The 13224-nt window shown below is 36.2% G+C and overlaps 1 protein-coding gene across 8 annotated transcripts in view; it reads left to right on the top strand.

Annotated features, from left to right (window-relative positions):
* IDE (insulin degrading enzyme) overlaps window positions 1-13224 on the top strand; it is a 194136-nt gene that overhangs the window by 120118 nt on the left and 60794 nt on the right. For 7 of the 8 annotated variants that reach the window (XM_042961097.1, XM_042961096.1, XM_042961095.1 and 4 more), the window contains 3 exons: window positions 622-806; window positions 1801-2008; window positions 5755-5924. In XM_042961097.1, the coding sequence (XP_042817031.1) occupies window positions 647-806; window positions 1801-2008; window positions 5755-5924 (538 nt within the window). In that variant the 5' untranslated portion in view covers window positions 622-646. Of the gene's footprint in view, window positions 1-621; window positions 807-1800; window positions 2009-5204; window positions 5241-5754; window positions 5925-13224 lie in introns of those variants that run through there. The other variant, XM_042961098.1, reaches the window with a different exon arrangement.

Here is a 13224-nt window from a genome sequence, read left to right as displayed (position 1 = left end):
TCCTTACACAACCTCTCATCTTACTTTAGTAAATATTTCCAAAACATGTGGGAAAGCAGTTATTGGTAATTAAAACTCTGTTCTAGGTCAGCATACTGACCAGCTCATCGCCCAACCTATCCTGTCTCAAAACCCCATCCAAGTGCTCTCCTAGATCAAATATGACTCCACAAAAACAATATTGTTAGTATTTCTCTAACAAAACAATGAGGGGTAAAAGGGAAGAGAGGAATGATTATCCCCTGTAGATAAGCTATAAAAAAAGTTTCCTCCAGATATATTTTTTTATCTGATGATGTATTATATGGGTTTGCTTGATATTATTCTGTATTCTTTTTTTTAACCTTTTTTAAAAAATGTTTATTTACTTATTTTGAGAGTGCATGCATGCACATGCAACTGGGGAAGGGGCAGAGAGAAAGAGAGAATCCCAGGCAGGCTCCATGCTATGAAGCACAGAGCCTGTTGTGGGGGTTGATCCCATGAACCGTGAGATCATGACCTTAGCCAAAATCAAGAATGGGATGCTTAAACCAACTGAGCCACCCAGGTGCCCCTATTCTTTATTCTTAAAAAAAGAAAAAGCTACAATGCAACAATTACTAATGTTTTTATTTTCAGCTTCCAAGAAAAGACTTACAGCAAGATGAATAATCCAGCTATCAAGAGACTAGGAAATCACATTATCAAATCTCCTGAAGACAAGCGAGAATACCGTGGATTAGAGCTGGCCAATGGTATCAAAGTACTTCTTATCAGTGATCCGACCACGGATAAGTCATCGGCAGCACTTGATGTACACATAGGTACAATTTAAAATTGTGAATTAAGCTTTGTTCTGTTTTCTTGATCTAATGTTGACATTTATTACAACTTGCCATGTGTGTGCAAATAAAGACCTCATGATTATCAGTTTAATGTACCTTACCTTGTACAATAGTCCAATTAGCAATCTACATTTGTCAAAATCAAATAATCTTACATTTATTTACCAAGTCATTTTGTTAGGTTCTCAGCTAAGGTGACTTAGCAGCAGGCAAATTAATTCCCATCCTTTACAGTAACAGTGATAATGCTTTTACTTTTGTACACTTTTGGTATACTAGGAAATACCATATTTTCTAGATTCTTGTGTGGATATTTCCTCCATGTTTAATGTGGCCTTAATCAAGTAGATTCTTGTCTATACGTACATAAGTATTTTTCTTATTTTCCTCTCTGAAAAACTTTAACTCAATGACATTTTAAAATTGAGGAAATAAGGTAATAACCATCGAGTGTTGAACAAATAATTATTGCCAAGTACAACGTAGTGTGGTTTGCAAATATCATCTAATTTGTGTTCACACAACTCCCTAGATCATATATACGTATGTGTATATATATATATAAAGTGAGTCAAGATAAAGTATTGCGCTCAGAATTTCACAGTCAGCAGAGCTGGTAACCCTAAATCTATGTTCTTACCACTACATTGTATTATCTCCTGCAACAAAATGTAAGAACTAGGAGCTCTTGCTCTTATAAAACAATGAATTCAAGTCTTACCTTCCCTCCATTGTGATGTGTGAGAAAGGTAATGTCCAGAGAGGCTAAGTAATCTGCCCAAAGTTGCTAACTAATTAATATCACGAGCTGAGGCTGTAACCTAAACAGTACCATTTTAGAGCAGCCTGTGCTTAACTTTCTCTCATTGTGTGGTTGGAGTTGTCATGTTAACAGAACTTGCAGATCATCTGCAAAACAAAAAACAAAAACAAAAAAAACTTTTGTTGTATGTGTTTTTCTCTTGTCTTTCAGGTTCATTGTCAGATCCTCCAAATATTGCTGGCTTAAGTCATTTTTGTGAACATATGCTATTTTTGGGAACAAAGAAATACCCTAAAGAAAATGAATACAGCCAGTTTCTTAGTGAGCATGCAGGAAGTTCAAATGCCTTTACTAGTGGAGAACATACCAATTACTATTTTGATGTTTCCCATGAACACCTAGAAGGTGCCCTAGACAGGTAATGCTGATATCTTATTCACCTTTGTGCACTTTATTACACTAATAGTAGTAATAATTATTATTTTTACAAAGATGTCTTCACAGCTTTGTAGCTTAACAAAAAATATTTTAACCAGTATTTTTCCATGCGTTTTATAAAAAAAAAAAAAAAAGAAAATGAGTGATACTGTCTATTTATTTTGTGGTAGAGGAAAAATAATGGCATGACTTTAAACCAGTCTTCAGCCCTACACAGTATTTTATGGACTTATAAAATTCTCCCCAGCCCTTCCCATTCTAATTGGTATTATATCTGAAGCACGTGATGAAGAATAAACTGTTACAGTGTCATGGATTTCTTTTCAAATATGCTCCTATTCCAGAATCTAGAACTTAAACATTCTGTTCTCCTTTAGTTACTCTAGTCTATGCTTAGTGGATATAGAATTTTTTTTAATTGAAGTATAATTGACATTATATCAGTTTCAGATGTACACCATGATGATTCAGTATTTGTATACATTGCAAAATGATCCCTACTGTGTAAGTCTAGTTACCATATGTCATCATACAAAGTTACAAAAATTTTTTTCTCTTACTATGAAAACTTTTAACATTTACTCTGTTGCAACTTTTGAGTATGCAATACAATATTATTTGCTGTAGTTACCATGGTGTACATTATATTCCTGTGACTTAATATTTTATAACTGGAAGTGTGTATCTTTTGACTCCTTTCACCGAACCCCCAAACCTCCTTTCTTCTGACAACCATCAGTCTGTTCTCTGTGTCTGTGACTTTTGTTTCTTACATTCCACATATATGTGAGATCATATGGTATTTGTCTTTCTCTGACTTATTTCACTTAGTATAATAGCCCCTAGTCTATCCATCTTGTTGTAAATGGTAAGATTTCATTTTTTTTTTAATGACTGAGTAGTATTCCATTGCATATATATACACTATATCTTCTTTATCCATTTATCCATCCATGGACATTTAGGTTGTTTCCATATCTTGGCTATTATAAATAATGCCACAGTGAACATAAGGATGCGTAAATCTTTTCAAATTAGTGTTTTTTGTTTCTTGTTTTTTTGGGGGTAAATACCCAGAAGTGGAATTGCTGAATCACATGGTCATTCTATTGTTAACTTTTTGAGAAACCTCCATACTGTTTTCCACAGTGGCTACACTAGTTTATATTCCCACCGACACAAGGGCTCCCTTCTCTCCACATCCTTGGTCAACACTTGTTATTTCTTGCCTTTTTGATAATAGCCATTCTGACTGGTGTGAGGTGATGTCTCATTGTGGTGACACAAAATGTTTTGACCTGCTGTTTTCAACCCTGGGGACATTTTGTGAAAGTATTTCCTGGAGCAAGCTCCATTAGGTCAATTTAATTTCTTAGTTTTCTACACAGCTAACAATTTCTAATTTTTTGTCATATTAGTGATTTGATTAATTATCCAAAGTAATTTTTCCTTGGTAACTTTTTACAGTTTTCTATATTGCCAAGAAGGTGTAATTCTGCAGCTTTTTTATGGGTCTATAATTAACGTTGACTTAGCCATTTTAGTGATAGCTTTATTTGCTTATATTGATAATAGTCATTACATATTTTTTGAAAACCTAATAGTTTGAATTTATTCCTTAGTGCAAAGAACATTAACAAGGCAGAGGCATGGGTTCAGGATACATGGCTAGGTCATAGTGGTCTGTTTCTTACTTATTCTAGATTATGTTTCAGTCTTTAGGCAGCAGCTTTGAAGTGTAATCATCTTTTATATGTATTCCCAGAAGACTACCATTAATGAGTTCCCTGGGATCATACACTGAATTTAATTTCCTGCTTTACAAATGCTACAGCAGATGTTCATATAATCTCTGTATGATGGAGGATGTCTGTTACTTGACTCAGAGGGGGAAAAAAAAAACCTCTTACATAAGAGCATGTTTTTAAAATATTGATTCTACTGTGTCATTATCATGACCCTTTACGTGGACCTATCCAGCTGTGGTATGTAGCTATTAGGCGCTTTCACCAGCTTAAATGTATTGAGATAGGTAAAAGAGGTTACCTATCCATAAATAGCTGTTCCCGCGTATAGAGAGGTGGAGTTTCCCTTTGGATTGGTTTGTGTGAAGTGCTTAGCACAGTATCGTATTTACTGTGTGCATAAAATAAATATCAGGTAGTGATAACAGTCTCTTTGACAGCTGAACTGTGAAATAGTTGCTGAGATGTCCATAGACTCAGGAGTCTCTTAAGGCCCCATTCAGACTCTGCTTGTGGCTTCATCTGAATTCTGGATCTTAATTTTTATGAAATGGAATCTAAAGTTTAAGATTTATTACATGAAATCATGCTTTAAATTGTAACCTGATATGGGAGAGTTAACTTATAACTAAAGTCATTTTAGTTAAACTTTAGTACTACTACTACTAAGGAATAACCTCAAGAAAAGCATTTGGTTACTTACGCCAGAGTTACATGACATGTTATTTGTTGAATCACTGCTTATTAAAATTTTAAAATTCTTTTAGTATTTTATAAAAGCTCATAATTGTGTCTTAGTCAAACTACTGTGTCATAGGTTTTTTTATTCCATCATTTTTTGCCCACTAATAAAGTTTGTTTGTTTTTCTCTAGAGGAAGAAAAAACATTCAAATAGAGCCTTTAAAAAGTAGGTCACTTAGTTTGTCCTAAAATGTCTGAGTCTTAAGTGCAGTTGCACCTCAGACTGTAAGTTTAAGATTTTTTTGCCCAAGAACTGTCACCTGCCTTTTCCTTTTTTGGAGAATTAGCAATATATAACAGGGATTTTCATGACTTGCCAAATTGCAAATCTTAAATAGATTGCTACTGTCTTCATAAGTCTGCCTTGACTTTTTGCTGTTGTGATATTTTGATTTATAGTAAGAAATCTGTATTTGGTTTTTCTTCCTGTTCCTGGCCCATAGCTCCTAAAACCCATGGAATTTCCTAAGTGATGAGAGTATTAAAGGTGTCTTTTGGCATGTTAATAAGGTGACTTTGGGGAATCCCCTAGGTAACCTGACAGTTTGTTTCCAGGGCAACCAGCCCTGCTATAGAAAGGTTGGAACTTTCTCTCCAAATCCCAGACCTTCCAAGTGGGGCTGGAGATTGAGTTCAGTTACCAGTAGCTTATGATTTAATCAATCATGCTTATGTAATGAAGTGTTCATAAAAACCCAAAAGGACAGGGTTTGTACAGCTTCCAGGTTGGTGAAAGCATGGAGGTTTGGGGAGAGTAGCTTCCATGCCTCTTCCCATGTACATCCCTGTGCATCCTTTCTATTTGGCCCTTCCTGAATTATTTCCTTTTATAATAAACTGGTGATCTAGTGAGTAAAATGTTTCTGTGAGTCAGGTGAGCTGTTGTAGCAAATTTATTGAACCAGAGGAGGTGATGGGAACCTCTGATCTGTAGCCACTTAGAAGCCCAAGTCCAGCCTCTGAAGTGTGTGTTGGGGTCGGGGGCAGTCTGGTAGATCTGAGTATATTTTCACTAATATCTCTGGGGTAGATCGACTTCTCTGAATTTATACATGTCCAATATTTTTCTTTTGTTACTTTTTAAAACTTATTTTGCATTTCTTTTTCTTGGTTGCAATGGTAGTGTTTTTGGTTCTGTAGAATTCATACTTCCTATCTGTTGAGTTTCAAATATATTTTTAAAGGCTACTCTTTTAAAATAATAGCTTTCAAATTGTTAATTGTGTTTCCTACCCTTAGGTTTGCACAGTTTTTCCTGTGCCCCTTGTTTGATGAGAGTTGCAAAGACAGAGAGGTGAATGCAGTTGATTCAGAACATGAGAAGAATGTGATGAATGATGCCTGGAGACTCTTTCAGTTGGAAAAAGCTACGGGGAATCCCAAACACCCCTTCAGCAAATTTGGGACAGGTTTGTCAACAGCGGCTTTCATGCATTAGTTCTCTCTGACCTCATTTAAACCCCTGGCCTCTTTTTACAGTATTGTATTTTATAGTTCAGGTTAGAGGATTTTGGAACTCCCATTCCTATCTGTGCTGTTCTTTATAAACTCCCAGTCCTGAGGAAAGGTTGTTACATCATTGCTACTCCCTGTTATTTCTTACCATACCACTACACTTAGGTCGTCTGCTTGGTCTCTGTGTCAGCATTTATATTTGTGACTTGTGATCTGAGATGAGGCTGAAGCTTAGGTGTGTGAGTTTCATGGAAAAAGTGATGGGTTATTAAGAAGAGTGATCAAATATGAAGCAAGTTTGTTGGATAACAAGGTATAGGATGGAATTCAGAGTTCAGAAACTGTAAGAATGAAGTGGTTATAATCCCTTTAACAGGTGACTAGCATTTTGGCTAGTAGTTCAAAAAGATGCAAATAGGCTCTTGACAGTGGACTTCATACATACAACTTGGGATGATATTCTTAAAATTGTAGTAGTAGTGACCTAAGCAGTTATTTAGCCCTCCTGAGGGGTTACTCTGGCCCTCATTTAAAAAAAAATATTTTTTAATGTTTATTTACTTTTGAGAGAGAGACAAGAGACAGAGTGCAAATGGGGGAGGGGCAGAGAGAAAGGGAGACAGAATACGAAGCAGCTCCAGGCTCTGAGCTGTCAGCACAGAACCTGATGCGGGGCTTGAACTCACAAGCTGTGAGACCATGACCTAAGCTGAAGTTGGTCGCTTAAGGGATTGAACCACCCAGGTGCCCCGGCCCTCATTTAAACAGAGGTCTAAATGTTTAAGGAATAGAGCTGTTAAAGGTGTGAATAGATGTTAACTAGCATTTCAAAGAGAGAAGAGAATAGATCCTTGTATTCTGAAATCTATCTTCCAAAGAGAAGTGCTTTTTAAGTGCTCATTTCTAGGCTCCTTTAATCCTCTGGCTCCCATGACCTCCGCTTGTACTCCCTACACATGCCTACTGTCCTTCATGGGGCTGGCTGTGTGGGAGCTGGAAAGTTGTAGAAGAGTTCTACATAGAGTGCTATAGTCTCCTGGAAGGAGACTAGGGGTGGGATGACAGGAAGTAGAATAAAATAAATGTGGAGATTCTTGACTTCATAATTGTACCCTTTTTCGTTATTCAGATTTTCATTAAAAAATACATATTTAGGGGTGTCTGGGTGGCTCAGTTGGTTAAGTGTCCAACTCCAGGTTTTTGGCTCAGGTCATGATCTCACCGTTCATGGGTTCGAGTCCAGTGGCAGGCTCTGTGCTGACAGTGTGGAGCCTGCTTGGGATCCTCTCTCCTTCTCTCTCTGTCCCTCCCCCCCACACACATACACACACTCTCTCTCTCAAAATAAATAAATAAACATTAGGAAAGAAGTACATGTTTAATTTAAATATTTAAATAGTGCAAAAGTATTCAAGAAGCAAACACAAAAACTCTCTCTTTTCCTCATCTCCTGCCAATCCCACTCACCAGATGTAATCGTTGTTAACAGGTTGCTATGATTAAAATACTGCTTTGGGGATTATAAAATGGCATAAAAATAATAGATTGCTTAGTGTACTTACAAATTTATGCATATTATATAACTTAATTTGGAGAACGTTTTTTAAGACTATAAAGACAGCTTTCTTTCAGTTTGGATACCATTCCAATATATCCAACAGCAGCCAGGAAATTAGCATAGCATTGCAGAATTAAAAGGAGTTTTTTGTTTTTGTTTTTGTTTCTTTTTTTCAGTTTATTTATCTTTTTTCTTTCTTTCTTTCTTTCTTTCTTTCTTTCTTTCTTTCTTTCTTTTTTTTTTTTTTACTAGTCTCTGCACCCTATGTGGGGCTCAGACTCATGACCCCAATATAAAGGGTCACATGCTCTTCCGACTGGGCCAGCCAGATGCCCCAAATTAGGAGTTTTTATACATTGTGATTGGAAACAATGATATTCTTTAGACTTCTAGTACTTGGCACTCAATATCGATGTCATTGTTAAGATGAATCCTGTGGTCCCTAAAATGTCTATGTAATGCTGAGTTGTTTGAAAGGTAGCCTTTGTGGAGAACATCAGCATGCATGGCATGTCAGAAAGGGGAGGTGAGACTTATTTTTTAAAGTTTATTTATTTACTTTGGGGGGGGGTGAAAAGAGAGAGAATCCCAAGCAGGCCCCACACTGTTAGCGTGGAGCCCTACGCAGGGCGTGAACCCACAAACCGTGAGATCATGACCTGGGTGGAAACCATGAGTCAGACTCTTAACACCCACTGAGCCACCCAGGCACCCTAAGAAGGGGATGTGAGTTTAAAAAAAACAAATTTCAAAATCATTACATCCAAATGGTAGTTGTCCTTTAAGTAGTCCCTCTGGTAGGTTAGATTACTTACACCAACAATGCTGCTATTGTGTAGAACGTGTTGGAGCTCCTCTTTGGGAGTTGCTTTCTTTGAAACAGCCTCACTGGTGACAAATTGTAATCAGCATAATCAGGAAGCAGCCACAGATCTTCCAAAAATAAATACAGTGAATAAGGTGGGTAATATTACTTCTGGTCACAAACAAGGAACAGCCTTAAAGTGTTCTAGAGGAAGGTTTTGGGAGGGATGGGCAAAGAGAAACATTGAATGGTCATATATGTATGGATGGATTCTGAGGGCAGGCTTGCTTTTATAAACCACTGACAAGGCCAACCAGTTAGTCAGCAAAGTATGAGGTAATATAAACAGCTAAAAGATGACTGAGCCAGACTCCATAGAAAAGTATAGAAAATGTGCAAATGCCAGGTTACCTTCTGATTTTAGAAGTATAAACTAACTTTAAACTTTTTGGAGGAGAGGTTCTGTCTGTTTTTAAGGTCACAGATATGTTTGAAAATATGATGGAAGCTGTATACCCTCACGCTGGAAATTATACATATAACATTTTACAGAAATGATCCTTGAAGAAGAATCCTTGTCAAAAATTCATACTTAATTTACTTCTGTTACTTTTGAGTGACTTAAGATGTTTCTGTGAATGTGGGTCATTTTCTCCATCAAGAGAGTATGACTTATGTTAATAATAATATTTAAAATATCAAAAATATATTTAAAACATTTTTAAAATAAAAGTATCAGGAAAAGCTGGGTATTTTTATTTATTTTATTTATTATTTTATTATTTTTTGATGTTTATTTATTTTTGAGAGAGAGAGCACGAGTAGGGAAGGGGCAGAGGGAGAGGAAGACACAGAATCTGAAGCAGGCTCCAGGCTCTGAGCTGTCAGCACAGAGCCTGAATTGGGGCTCGAACTCAGAAACCGCAAGATCATGACCTGAGCCAAAGTCGGATGCTTAACCAACTAAGCCACCCAGGTGCCCCTATTTTTATTTTTTTTAATGTTTTTATTTATTTTTTTTTTTTGAGAGAGAGACAGAATGTGAGCTGGGGAGGGGCAGAGAGAAAGGGAGACACAGAATCTGAAGCAGGCTCCAGGCTCTGAGCTGTCAGCACAGAGCCCAAGGCAGGCCTCGAACCCACAAACTGTGAGATCATGACCTGAGCCAAAGTCGGATTTCTTAACTGACTGAGCCACCCAGGCGCCCAAGCTGGCTGTTTTTAAATGAACAAAAGCCAAGCATTATTTATTTTTAAGAAAACCTTGCGATAAGATGTTTGTCCTTTCTAGTGGGTTTTTCATGCTTCAAAATAGTATAGATCAGTTGCTTTCAAACTCTTTTGTATACAACCCACTGTAAGAAGCACGTTTTACTTAGCAACTCAGAGCACATATACGTGTGTTTGTGTAAGCAGATAAAACAAAAATTTTTACCAAACAGTATCTGCCTAATATCTTGGTATACCTTGTTATATTCTGTTTCTTTAAAAAAAAAAAAAAAAAAAAAAAAAAAAAAAAAAAAATTCTGGTCTGTCAATACATTAAATTTATTTCATTACAGTCAAATGGGTTCCAACCCACAGTGTAAATAGTCCATAGTGTTAGGCAGTCATTTTAGTAGGCTCAGAAAAGACATTTGATAAAGCTCAGCACTCGTCCATGAACAAAAACAACAAAAAACTCTGGAGCTGATAAAAGCCTGCATCAAACATGAAAATTATTGATGAGGTTTCAAAAGGATTTCCATTGAAAGGTGAAAACAAAACAGGAATACTCTGTAATAACTTTTTTATTCAGCTGTATCATTGCAGTAAAACAAGAGAAGGCAATGTGCTATGTAAGAGGTAGAAAGGAAGCAAAAGAAAAAAAAGAAAAAGAGGTAGAAAAGGAAGGAAAACTTATTCCTGAACACTGAGATAATTCACCCAGGTTGCCTAAAGACAAGAAACACCAAAATTGTATTTTTGTATCCATAGTAATTAATTTAGAAAAACATTACAGGAAAATAATTTCATTTACAGTATAAAAGTAGCTTTAAGGTGTTTAGAAATGAATCTAATAAGAGGTGTGAGAAATATATAGTGGATATAAAAGAATACCTGAGTAAATGGGGAGATAAACCATGTTCATGAATGGGTAACCTCAGTATCACACAAATGTAAGTTCACCCCAAATTTATCCAAATTCAATGCAGTGCCAATAGAAAGCCCTAGTTTTGTTTTGTTTGTTTGAAGAGCCTGATAATCTGATTATAAAATTAATAAGAAAGAGTAAAGGGCCAAGAATAACTAAGATACTAAGAACAACAAAGAAGGGACTAATTCTCCCAGATACCAAGACTTACTGTTCTAGTTGTTACAGTAGCAGAACTATTGCAAGAATACAGGAAGATAAGAGATTATGGACCCTAGAAACATAGCACACATAGAAATTTGACCTAAGACAGAGGTACATTACAAATAGATGAAGAGAGGAGAAACTAGTTATCTGTGTAGAAATAAGTAAAATTAGATGCTTATGTCATACCATGCATAAAAATAAATTCCAGGTCAATTAGACCTAATTATGGGAAGGAAACTTTACAACTTGTAGAAGAAAATACAGATTTTTTTCATCTTAAGGAAAGCATTCTTAAAAGAAAAAAAGAGATAAACTAAAAAACAGACTCTTAACTATAGAGGACAAACTGACACTGATGGTCACCAAAAGAGGGATGGGTGAAATAGGTGAAGGGGATTAAGAGTACACTTACACGAACACTGAGTAGAGTATAGAATTGTTGAGTCACTGGATTGTACATCTGATACTAATATCACAAACCGTATCTTTTAGAGATAAAGATAAATCATAGGTTTAAAGATAAATTTGATTTCATCAAAATTTAAAATTTCTGTTCAATAGACATAAAAGCAAAAGATAATCCATACACTCATTGAAGGTATTTGCAAAGCATGTAACATAAAAAGTTGTATAAGTAAATAAGTAAAAGATAAAACAGCTCGTTAGAAAAAATAGGCAAAGGATATGAATATGGAGTTTACAGAAGAGGGTATTTGGGTAAACATAAAAAAGATGCTCAAATCATTAAAATCAGGGGGAAATTAAAATAAATAATTAAAAAATAAAAACACTGAGATACCATTTCACACCTATCAGGTTGGCAACAACAAAGTCAGGCGGAACTGAGGATTATGGTGAGGATGCAGGAAAACAGAAACTCAGATGCTGTTGATGGGAAAATAAATTGGTTCATCCACCTTGTAAAACAATTTGGCAATGTCTAATAAAGTGATGCCTACTCCCTTTGACCCAAGGAATTCATTTCTTCTCAAGTACTCTAGAGAGAAACAACTTTAGTTATTGCGCACAGGGAACATACACAAGAATTCTCATGAAGCATTTTTTGAATTAGTGAAAAGTAGGAAATGACTTAAATGTCCAGCAACAGTTGAATAAATTAATACATTTTGGTCTATGCATACAGTAGAGTATTCTATAAAAGCTAAAATGAGTGAGCTAGAACTCATGTATGAAACCAGGTAAAGAGCAAAATATTTTGAGCAAAATGCAAGTTGCAGAATGTGTTTTGGGTGATAGCTTTCTATAAAATTTGAAGACAGGCAAACCAATACTGCATCTGGTAATGTCTGTATATGTATATGATCTAGTATAAAAGGTGCATGAGAATGCTTAAACACCAACTTCCCTTTAGTATGTCTGCGAGTGGGGAGACAGACAGGCAGGAGAGACTGTATCTCTAGGAGGAGAAAGATTTGTAACAAAATGTGGCAAAATGTGAAGAGTGGTAAAACTGGGTGGTGAGTACATAGGTGTACATGGTGTAAGTCTCTATGTTTAAACATTTATAAATATTCCACAGTTTTAAAATTTAAGGATAAATGTGAAATATTTCTTTTACCCATTTATCACAAATGGAAAAACGAAAGGCTGAGAGGGTGACACTTTTCAGGATGAGCAGAAGAAGGCCTCCTTTTGTGTGTGGGGACTGTTTGTATGTTTACTACATAAGCACATCTGTGTCAAAAGATAGCTGCAGGTTACCTGTCTTGTTCTGGTAAGCGTTTGGTTTTGCAAACCTTTGTCTAACCAAGTGGGACAAGCCCTTAAATTACTATTCTTTTTCTTGTATCTTCGTTCCCATGCTGAGAGTTCTCACATTCTCAAACTGACATCTGGCAAGTATTTTTCTGTTTCAAGTTAGTTACTCTGTTTGAAAGTTGTTTTCCTAGATATTGTGTGTTAAATCTGTCTCCACACATGTCTTCATTGAATCCCTTTATGGCTCTCCTACCCTCAAACTTCAGCCAGGAATCCCACCTCTAACTAGCATATTCTAGGTGATTTAAAGTTTGGCCTCCGAAGTTGGGCAGCACTCTATTTAAATATTTGCTCTACCACTGGCTAGCTCAGGGACACTGGGCACGTTGCTTAACTTCTGTAGGCCTCAGTTTCCTCCCATATCAGGTTGACATGAGAATTAAGTGAGGTTGTCCGTGTGAAGTGGTTGGAGAAAAGTCTGGGGTCTATAATAATGTTTAATAAGTTGGATTTTAAAAAATACTTTGGAAAAGGAAAAAGAAAAGAGAAAAATCTTAGTTCTGGTCATTTTTTAGTGATCTGTTTCTCTAACCTAACACCACAGACATGATGGGAGCAGCTGGAAAGAAAATAAAAGAAGGAAGTCAAGTAGGTAGGGGAAACAACAGGCACTCCTTTATAAGTGGAATGAAAGGTGAAGTGGAAGGGCGTGTGGAAGAAGGGGGGTTTGTTACTTAGTTATTTACTATGTTTTGTAGTTTGTACTGTAGGATAAGAATTTAAGCAGGGTCTTACAAGTTGGCCCAGATGAGTCTTTCTCTCTTAGTTGACA

This window comes from Panthera tigris, chromosome D2, assembly GCF_018350195.1.
Source record: "Panthera tigris isolate Pti1 chromosome D2, P.tigris_Pti1_mat1.1, whole genome shotgun sequence".
Lineage (NCBI taxonomy): Eukaryota > Metazoa > Chordata > Mammalia > Carnivora > Felidae > Panthera > Panthera tigris.
Note: the sequence above shows the minus strand (reverse complement) of the source record. Positions and strands in the feature narration are given on the sequence as shown.